Here is a 10540-nt window from a genome sequence, read left to right as displayed (position 1 = left end):
GGGCCTCTAAAGAGGTAATTAAAGTAAATAAGGTCATATGAAGGGGCCCTAATCCAAGATGACTAGTGTCCTTATAAAAAGAAATTAGGACACAAACATGTATGAGAGAAAACCATGTGAACATACAAGAAGATGGTCATCCATAAGCTAAGAAAGAGGTCTGGAACAGATTCTTCCCTCCTGGTCCCCAGAAGAAAACAACCCTGCTGACACCTTGTGATCTGGAATTTCTATCCTCCAGAACTATAGGAAATTAATTTCTGTTGTTCACACCACCAGTCTCTGGGATTTGTTATGGTCACCTTGGCAGACTACAAATTGACCTACAGATTCAATGCAATCTCCAACAAAATTCCAGCTGGCTTCTCGGCATAAATTGACAAGCTGATCCTAAAATTCCTATTGAAATTCAAGGGACCCAGAATCTTGAAAAAGAGTAAAGTTGAAGATTCCTATTTCCCAGTTTCAAAATTTACTACAAAGCAACAATCAGACAACATGGCACACACATAAGGACAGACATAAAAATCAACAGAATAGAACTGAGAGTCCAGAAATAAACCCTCACATCTATAGTCAATTGAATTTTGACAAGGATGCCAAGAAAATTCAATGGGGAAAAAAATGATCTTTTCAACAAATGGTGTTGAGACAACTGTATAACCACATGCAAAATAATGAATTTGGATCCTTACCTCAAACCATACATAAACTGACTTAATAAAGACCTACACATAAGAGCTAAAATTACAGAACTCCTAGAAGACAATACAGGAGTAGGGGCACCTGGATGGCTCAGTTGGTGGAGCATGCAACGCTTGATCTCGGGGTCACAAGTTCAAGCCTCACACTGGGCATGGAGCTTACTTAAAAAAACAAAGACAAAAGAAGCCTAAAAACTTCTATGTATCACAGGATACCATTAAAAAATATAGGGGCACCTGGCTGGCTCAAGTCAGTAGAGCATAGGACTCTTAATCTCAGGGTTGTGAGTTCAAGCCCCACATTGGGTATGGAGCCTACTTTAAAAAAAAATTAAAAATTAAAAAAATAATAAAAGGACAACTCACAGAATGGGAGAAAATATTAGTCAATCACATATTTGATAAGGGACTTATATGTAAATATATAAATAACTCTTTTGACTCAATAATAAAAAGACAGCCCAACTTAAAAAAATAGGACAAGGATCTAAATAGACATTTCTCCAAAGACATACAACGGTCAATAAGCACAAGAAAAGATGCTCAACATCATTAGCCACCAAGGAAATGCAAATCAAAACTACAAAGAGACTATTACTAGGATGTCTATAATGAGAAAGATAATAACGAGTGTTGGCAAGGATGTGGATTAATTGCAACTCTCATACACTGCTGTGGGATTTCAAATGCGACTTCGAAAAATGGTCTGGCAGCTCCTCGAAAGGTTTAACATAGATTTGCCATACGACCCATCAATTCTATTCCTGTATATACAGAAAAATGAAAACATAGGTCTGCAAGTTGCAGAACAGTGGATTAGTATGTTTACACTCCCATATGCTTACATACTGCAAACATACAGGAAAAAAATCAAGATGTATGCAACCACCTTTGAGGGAAAAGGGGAACTGGAAAGAGAAGAGATTCTATCATTTCACATTTTAAACTTTTCAGAACTGCTTACATCTGTTTCAAAAAATATGTATTTTTTTCTCTAAAAAAGAATATCTTTATTTTGGTTTTTCTTATAAGAGCACTTTAGAAAGCCATATGCAAACCTAGGGCAACTATCTGGAGACCATGAGAAATGAAACACATGGGCCCAGTCTCTGGCGATTATGAAATCAAACCTTACGCTTCGCTTCACATACTCTAAGACTTCACATACACTATCATGTTTGATCCTCTATGAGAGACTTTTACTATGTTACAAACAAGAACTCTGAGACCCAGAGAAATAAAAATCTTGTTGGAAGGCTACAAAACTAGTTAATAAAGCCAGAGCTAGAACTCTGATTACACCTCACCACAATGCTGCTGTTACCTTTGAGTTCCACATTTGGAGTTAGTCAAGGCTCTAATTAGATAACTTCAGTGGCTTAATATTCTCCAAGCCTCAAGATCCTCCTCAGCGATATTCTAAAAATACTCCCATTGTTTTGTGAATATGTTGAATTTTGTATGTAAAGCATTTGGATATTGATAAAGAGTAGCTATTACTGTTGTATGTATAAATAAAACACTGGGCATCTCTGAATATTATATCGATATTGCTTCTAGGGTCCCATTCAAAAGGTTGACTTTTAGTGTCTACGAAGGCTGAACATATGCATTCCTTATCATACAGCAATTCCACTCTCAGGTATATACCCCACTGAAATGCACATGTATGTTCATCAAAAAATAGGTTCTTGAATGTTCATAGCACCAAATAGTCCCAATCTGAGAACTATCAACTGTCCATTGGTAGTAAAGTTGACAAACACTTGTCCTATCACAAAATGGAACCTCTTAGAAGTGATAATAAAAGATGTACAACTACACCCAACAATAGACATGAATCTCATAAACACTGTTAAAAGCAGAAAGACACTAAAAACGACGCACCGAAGGATTCATTCCCATAAAATAACTCATTTTGTTGGAATAGGATAGAGTACCTTTGGGGACAAGGGAAATGCCTGGAGCAGGAATGAGGATGGCTGCTGGAGTGCTGGTAATGAGGGTTCTGGATTCCTGGGCTTGGTTACACAGGTATGCTATGTTCCGACTGTAAAAATTCATTGGACTGTACGCTTAGGGTTTGCACGCTTTTTGTACGTTATAATTCACTAAAAGTTAAAAAAAAAAAAAGTTACCCTTTTCCACGGAGGTCCTGGGATTTTTGGAATTCTGCCTAAACTCATTCAGTTCTGGTTTCAACACGAATCGATTACCCAACTTTCACTCCAACAACTGAGAACGGCCGGAGGGAGAGAAGCGTTTCGGAGGAGGGTTCAGCACCACACCCAGTTTTCAGGACGCTCCGTGCGCCCCCCACCCCCCGGGCTGGGAGAACAACCTGCTGCTGCTTTTAACTCAGGCGAGTCCCGGGTGCGCAGGCCACGGGTCTGCAGCGCCCAGACGCCTCCTGACGCGGCTCCACCACCCACCGTTCCTGCGCCAGGGGACGCCTGACCCCGTCGGGCCTGCGAAGCGCACTCCGCCGCCTGGGCCAGACTTCGGCCGGTCGCGACCTGCGGCTTCCCTGCTCCAGGTCCAGAGGGCAGCCGCGTGCAGCCGGGATGGTGACGGTTATCCTGCAGCCCGCAGGCCGCTGCAGCTGGGACGAGCCCGTGCACATCGCCGTGCGCGGCCTGGCCCCGCGACAGCCCGTCACGCTGCGCGCGTCCCTGCGCGACGAGAAGGGCGCGCTCTTCCGGGCCCACGCGCGGTACCAAGCCGACGCCGGCGGCCTCCTGGACCTGGCGCGCGCGCCCGCGCTGGGCGGCAGCTTCGTGGGGCTCGAGCCCATGGGGCTGCTCTGGGCCCTGGAGCCGGATAAGCCTTTTTGGCGGTTTGTGAAGCGGGACGTGCAGACGCCCTTCGCCGTGGAGCTGGAGGTGCTCGACGGCCACGAGCCGGACGCCGGGCGCGTCCTGGGCCGGGCGGTGCATGAGCGCGACTTCCTGCGGCCGGGCGTGCGGCGGGAGCCGGTGCGCGCGGGCCGCGTGCGCGCCACGCTCTTCCTGCCCCCTGGTGAGTGTGGACTGCGAGGGGGCGCGCGGCTGGGTGCCGTGGCGGCCAGTGGTTTCCGGTACTACTGCAGGCAGAGTTTAGCTCATCCGTTAGGACAGAGAAGCTGACAATGACTAAGCCAGTAGCCAAACAACCAAAATGGAGTATTTTGATGTGTTGGGCTCTGTGTTATGCGTTTTGCTTGTATTATCTCATTTAATCTCCATAATATCTCAATGAGGTGAGTACTGTTATTCGGCAGGTTAAAATAAAAAGGGTCAGGATGGGTAGGTATGTGGTCCACTTTGTTTTAATAACTACTTTATAGATCTCATCAGCCCTATCAATCAAGGAAGCTGTTGCCATGTCACCCTTCTGTAGCGCCCTGGGTACACTGGGCCTCTTCTCCACTTCTTCATGCCCTTCTGTACCACAGATCACACTTTAGATTCTACTGGTTTTCTCACCTGAAGCCATCTCTGGATATTTATTTTTCTTTCCTATCTCTAAATAGACATCTGAAATATCAGTAGACACACACAAAGCCAAGGGTCAATGCAACACAACATAAAGCTTTATTTCAAGATTCTTAATTTTATGTCCAATCCCCTAACAGAACACTATGAATCAACACGGTCTAAAACATGAAATTCCTCCTTTCATGATGTAGTCAGTAATGAAAGACTTTGTTACTCAAGTTAGCCCTTGATAACTAAAGATTCTTAGAACCTTGTAGATAATTTATAGAATCATATGGAGGATAAACTCATTAATGAGAAGGTACCTTGTAGATTTTCCTTACAAGGTATTTGTACTCCTTTTGCATAATAACTCAGGGAGCTGTGTTTTTTTCCCTTTGATTCATAGGAACCCACTAAAGAGATCTCTAAAAGGAAAGCAAATTCTTTAAATTGTATAATGCCTTTCCTTTATATTCTCTTCTCTAGGACCTGGACCTTTCCCGGGGATCATTGACATCTTTGGAATTGGAGGGGGCCTCATGGAATATCGAGCCAGCCTTTTGGCTGGTCATGGCTTTGCCACGTTGGCTCTAGCTTATTATAACTTTGAAGATCTCCCCAAGGAAATTGATGGCATACACCTGGACTACTTTGAAGAAGCCTTGTGCTACATGCTTCAACACTCCAAGGTTCTCCTAATGTCCTTTATTTTATCATTCTCTCTAGAAATACATCCAGGGAGGGTGTCACTTTGCACTCACCTGTGTCAGGTGCCCTGTTGCTGCTCAACTCTTCTTTCACAGAAATATCTTTTGGAGACTTCCTTAGCTTTAGGTGCCTATTTACACTTTCTCTGTCAGATGACTTAGTAAGACAGGATTAATTGTAAAAATCCATGTGAAGTTTTATTTAAAGGTATTATTCAGGAATTTGCATTTGTTATGCAAAATGAGTTTCTAATTTTTAGTTTTAACATTTTTAAAAAAAAAGATTGATTTATTCATTAGAGAGAGAGCATGAACAAAGGGAAGAGTCAGAGGGAGAAGGAGAAGCAGACTCCCCACTGAGCAGGGAGGTTAATCCCAGGACCCTGAGATCATTACCAGAGCTGAAGGCAGAGGCTTAACCGATGGAGCCACCCAGGCGCCCCTACATGCTTTCTTTCTTTAAGTTTTTAATTTTAATTCCAGTATAGTTAACATACAGTGTTATATTTCAGGTGTACAATATAGGGATTCAACAGCTCATCACAAGTACATTCCTTAATCCCCATCACCTATTTAACCCATCCCCCTATCCACCTCCCCTCTGGTAACCATCAGTTTGTTCTCTGTAGTTAAGAGTCTGCTTCTTGATTTCTCTCTTTTTTTTTTTCCCTTTCTTTCTTTGTTTTGTTTCTTAAATTCCACATATGAGTGAAATCATGGTATTTGTCTTTCTCTGACTAACTTATTTCACTTAGCCTTATACTCTCTTGTTCTATCCATCTTGTTGCAAATGGCAAGATTTCATTCTTTTTTATGGCTGAATAATATTCCATTGTGTATATATATACATCACATCTTTATCCATTCATCTATTGATGCACATGTAGGCTGCTTCCATATCTTGGCTATTGTAAATAATGCTGCAATACCCACAGGGGGGCATGTATCCCTTTGAATTAGTGTTTTTGTATTTTGGGATAAATACCCAGTAGTGTGATTACTGGATTGTAGGGTAGCTCTATTTTTAACTTTTTGAGGAACCTCTATACTGTTTTTCACAGTGGCTGCACCAGGTTGCATTCCCACCGACAGTACATGGGTGTTCCTTTTTCTCCATATCCTCGCCAACACTTGTTTCTTGTGTTGTTGATTTTAGCCATTCTGATGGGTATGAGGTACTATCTCATTGTAGTTTTGATTTGCATTTCCCTGATGATGAGTAATGTTGAACATTTTTTTTTTAGATTTTTTAAAAAATTTGAGAGAAAGTGCACACAAGAGTGAATATGAGCAGGGGGAGGGGCAGAGGGAGAGGGAGAAGCAGACTCCCCTCTGAGCAGGGAGCCCGATGCAGGGCTTGATCCCGGGACCCTGAGATCATGACCTGAGCCAAAATCAAGAGTTGGACACTTAACCCACTGAACCACCCAGGTGCCTTGGGTGTTGAGTTTTATAAATTCTTTCTAAATTTTGGATACTAACCCTTTATCAGATATGTGATTTGCAAATGTCTTTTTCCATTCCTTAGGTTGTCTTTTAGTTTTGTTGATTGTTTACTTTTCTGTGCAGACTCTTTCTAATTTTTTAATCTTTAATTTTCTGATATCAGTGTGTTCTTAGATTTTGATCAGAACTTGCCCACATATTTCAGAAGCTAAGAACTACTTAATTTGACTCTGAAGTCTTACTTTGTTTCTATAAAGTTAATCATTTGCCAGTATATTTAGATGGGGTCTGGTGAGTCATTCACTTAGAACAGAACTTGGTTCCACAGAGTTAGATACCTTGGCACAGTGAGACTTAGATCATGTCCACCTAAATGAGGACCTGAACTTGACAGGCTCCGTGACTCAGCATTCTCTAGTGGATGATAGTCTGGAACATTTGTAATCAATACCCAGACTTGCCAGTGAGTTGACAATTCATTTGCCATGTGTTCACCCAGATATTTTTTATGTGGGAAGAAACTCCTGTCAGCTGAGGTTGATACTCTTGTGGCCAACTCACAAATTAAAGTGTTTTGTTTATTTATTTTTAAGATTTTGTTTATTTGACAGAGAGAGACACAGCGAGAGAGGGAACACAAGCAGGGGGAGTGGGAGAGGGAGAAGCAGGCTTCCCACGGAGCAGGGAGCCTGATGCGGGGCTTGATCCCAGGACTCTGGGATCATGACCTGAGCCGAAGGCAGACACTCAACCGACTGAGCCACCCAGGTGCCCCCCAAAAAAGTGTTTTAATAGGTAATACCTTTATTTTTTTTAAAGTAATCTCTGCCCAGTGTAGGGCTCGAATTCACAATCCTAAGATTAAGAGTCATGTGTGCTACCAACTGAGCCAGCCAGGAGCCCCATTTTATTTTTTTTCTGTCAGCCTCTAAAGGGACAGCCACTTCCGAGCCCCCATCTTCCCTCTACCCTCAGCTTAACTCAGACCCAAAGTATCAACATTCACTAGGTGAATTGATGTTGATGAAAAATATTGCCATCATTGTAGAACATTTTTCTATGAGATATGTTCTTGACTCTTCTTTCTTCTTTTTTTCCAGGTAAAGGGCCCAGGCATTGGGCTTCTGGGCATTTCTTTAGGGGCTGATATTTGTCTTTCCATGGCCTCATTTTTGAAGAACATCGCAGCCACAGTTTCCATCAATGGATCTGGGTTCAGTGGAAACAGAGCCATATACTACAAGCAGACTTGCATCCCATCATTGGGCCATGATTTTAGGAGAATCAAGGTAGCTTTCTCAGGCCTCCTGGACATTGTGGATATTCGGAATGATATTGTAGGAGGACATGAGAACCCCAGCATGATTCCAATAGAGAAGGCCCAGGGGCCCATCCTCTTCATTGTTGGTCAGGATGACCATAACTGGAGGAGTGAGTTATATGCCCAAATAGCCTCCAAACGGTTACAGGCCCATGGAAAGGAAAAACCCCAGATCATCTCTTATCCTGGGACTGGGCATTTTATTGAGCCTCCTTACTTCCCCCTATGCCCAGCTTCTGTGCAGACATTAGTGAACAAACCTGTAATCTGGGGTGGGGAGCCCAGGGCTCATTCTAAGGCTCAGGAAGATGCTTGGAAACAAATTCTAACCTTTTTCTGCAAACATCTTGGAGGTACCCAGAATATAGCTTCCCCTAAATTGTAATGTGTTGGTCTGTTATTGACATGAGAAATTCGAGGTCAGATTCTGGTATTTAATAATCATCTGTGAATCAGTTGTCCCCTGGATAATGTTAAATTCATGTCATGGATATTAATGATGTATTTTAGGTAACATTTTTAATACATTGTTTTCATTAATTTTACTAATGTAACACATGCCTATTGTAGAAGATTCAATTAGAGGTATACAACACAAAAAGTAAAAAGCATCCCCTCTGTTAAAATTTGTATTTTCTTCTAGATTTTTTTTACTTAACACTTTGAGCCATGGATGAAATTTAAAGTTGAACAAATACTAGGTCACTTTTTTTTTTTTTAAAGATTTTATTTATTTATTTGAGAGAGAGAATGAGATAGAGAGAGAGCATGAGAGGGGGAAGGGTCAGAGGGAGAAGCAGACTCCCTGCTGAGCAGGGAGCCCGATGCGGGACTCGATCCCGGGACTCCAGGATCATGACCTGAGCCGAAGGCAGTCGCTTAACCAACTGAGCCACCCAGGCGCCCCACTTTTTTTTTTTTTTAATCACTGTGGGAGAATTGCCATCCAATGTTTGTTACTGGTTCAAATACTGGTAGCAGGGTAGAATTTTCATTGGCCAAACCTACAGAGAGGTGTTGGTATAAGGAAGCCAGGCTGACCTTTTCCTCATGGAGATCAGAGAAGAATCCTTTGGGAGGAGGAGTTGGGGTAAAGATGGGGAGCATCTCTAGAATAGGTAAGCCTAAACTCTGTTTCAAGGATGAATGACTATGACTTATTTTCCTGCTTCCTTGGCTTTAAGAACAGACTTTGGAAAATCGTAGTGTGACATTCTTAGAGGCCTCATTCCTCATTTTCTTTGAGGGCTGCAAAGCATTGCGTAAGAGTATCTGAAGAGATAATAGTTGAGAATTGTTTCAAAACTGACAAAGACATCAAGCCACATATTCAAGGAGCACTATGTCTTAGCTTGGGCTGCTATAACAAAATACCATAGACTGGTTGACTGAAACAACAGACATTTATTTTTTTCTGGAGGCTGGGAAGTCCAAGATCAAGATTCCAGCAGATTTAGTTCCTGGTAATGGCCTTTTTCTGGCTTACAGATGGCTGCTTTCTCCCCATGTCCTCCTGTGGCAAAGAAAGAGAGCTCTGGTTTCTCTTCCTCTTTTTATTAGGGCACTAATTCCATCATGGGGGGCCTCACTCTCATGCCCTCATTTAAACCTAATAACATCCCAAAGGCCCCAGCTTCAAATGCCACCACATTGTGGGTTGGGATTTCAAAATAACGAATTTTGAGGTGACACATTCGGTTCATAACAACTATAAACTTCAGACAAGTATAAAGAATGCCATACTTACCACAGAAAAATCATTTGTGGCAGTTTTATAACATAGCCATAAACCTTTGACATTTCTCCCACCAAGAGGTGGGAGATCTATACTCTTCTCTCAAATCTGGATGTGCTTCTGTTTCAATCAGTTGTGTGGAGCATAACTGGTACTTTGTAACTTCAGAGGCTAGATCATAAAAGGCTATGAAGATCCCACCTTTTCTGCTGGGAACACTTGGCTCTTGGAGCCCTGAGCCACCTTTAAGAGTTTGACTACTTTGAGCCTGTGACAATGTTAGGAAGCCAAAAATACATGGAGAGGCCAACTGTAGACATTCCCTGTGATTGTCCCAGTGAAGCCCAGCCTTCGAGTTATTTCCACCCAGGTACCAGATATGTGAGTGAAAAACCTCCAGATGATTCTAACTCCTAAGCCATTTAAAATTGAAGCCAACAAAGGCTTTGATTATCTGAAGCAGAGAAGAATTGTACCTGTCAAGCCCTGTCCAAATTGTGTATTTGTGAGCAAAATGATTATTTCATGTGACAATGTTTTGGGGTATGTTTCAGTTCGCTGTTGCTATGTAACAACTACCTCAAAAACATGGTGGCTTAAAACAGTAACTCTTTGGGGTGCCTGGGTGTCTCAGTCGGTTGAGCGTTTCATTCTTGATTTTGGCTCAAGTCATGATCTCAGGGTTGTGTGATCAAGCCCAATATCGGACTCTACCAAGCATGGAAACTACTTAACATTCTGTCTCCCTCTCCCTCTGCCTCTCCCCAGTGTGCTTGCATACACTCTCGGAAAAAAAAGGGGGGGGAGGGGAAATAGTAACCATTTATTTTTCTCACTCACATGGCAGGAGGGTAGTGGCCATCATCTGGGAATTCAGACAGTCCTATGGGCTAGGAGGGTCTCCCAATATCTCTACACATGGGTTTTTTCACTGGCTACTTGGGCTTGGATCCAAGAGTGAGCATCCCAAAAGAGCAAGGCAAAATTGCATGGCATTCTTCTGACCTAGTCTTGGAAGCTACATAGCATCACTCTTGCCATACTCTAGTGGTCAAGGCAGTCCCAAAGCCCCACCCAAGTTCAAGGAGAACATAGAGTCCACCTCTTAAAAGGAGAGTGGCAAGGTTCTAGAATAATATAGGATGGGAAACATTGTAATCATTTTTTGA

The 10540-nt window shown here is 42.5% G+C and overlaps 1 protein-coding gene and 1 non-coding gene across 2 annotated transcripts; one reads left to right on the top strand and one right to left on the bottom strand.

Moving 5' to 3' along the window:
- Positions 1–3210: 3210 nt before the first annotated feature.
- ACOT4 (acyl-CoA thioesterase 4) lies at positions 3211–8303 on the top strand. The gene is made up of 3 exons (XM_021679547.2): positions 3211–3722; positions 4649–4851; positions 7416–8303. Exons 1-3 carry the CDS (start codon positions 3269–3271, stop codon positions 8019–8021), a joined length of 1263 nt encoding a protein of 420 aa, XP_021535222.1. The 5' UTR covers positions 3211–3268; the 3' UTR covers positions 8022–8303.
- Positions 7293–7363, bottom strand: LOC123325927. Its single transcript, XR_006540760.1, has one exon. It is a non-coding gene; the product is annotated as a small nucleolar RNA SNORD56 (small nucleolar RNA).
- Positions 8304–10540: the final 2237 nt, after the last annotated feature.

This window comes from Neomonachus schauinslandi, chromosome 9 (assembly GCF_002201575.2).
Source record: "Neomonachus schauinslandi chromosome 9, ASM220157v2, whole genome shotgun sequence".
Taxonomy (NCBI): Eukaryota; Metazoa; Chordata; class Mammalia; order Carnivora; family Phocidae; genus Neomonachus; species Neomonachus schauinslandi.
This window is presented reverse-complemented; position numbering and strand designations above follow the sequence as displayed.

Excerpts from the sequence above, each read along its gene's own strand:
- ACOT4 (XM_021679547.2), top strand. The coding sequence starts at position 3,269 with ATGGTGACGGTTATCCTGCAGCCCGCAGGCCGCTGCAGCTGGGACGAG. Across the intron at positions 3,723-4,648 it reads CACGCTCTTCCTGCCCCCTG|GACCTGGACCTTTCCCGGGG; the intron begins GTGAGTGTGGAC and ends TCTCTTCTCTAG. Across the intron at positions 4,852-7,415 it reads ACATGCTTCAACACTCCAAG|GTAAAGGGCCCAGGCATTGG; the intron begins GTTCTCCTAATG and ends CTTTTTTTCCAG.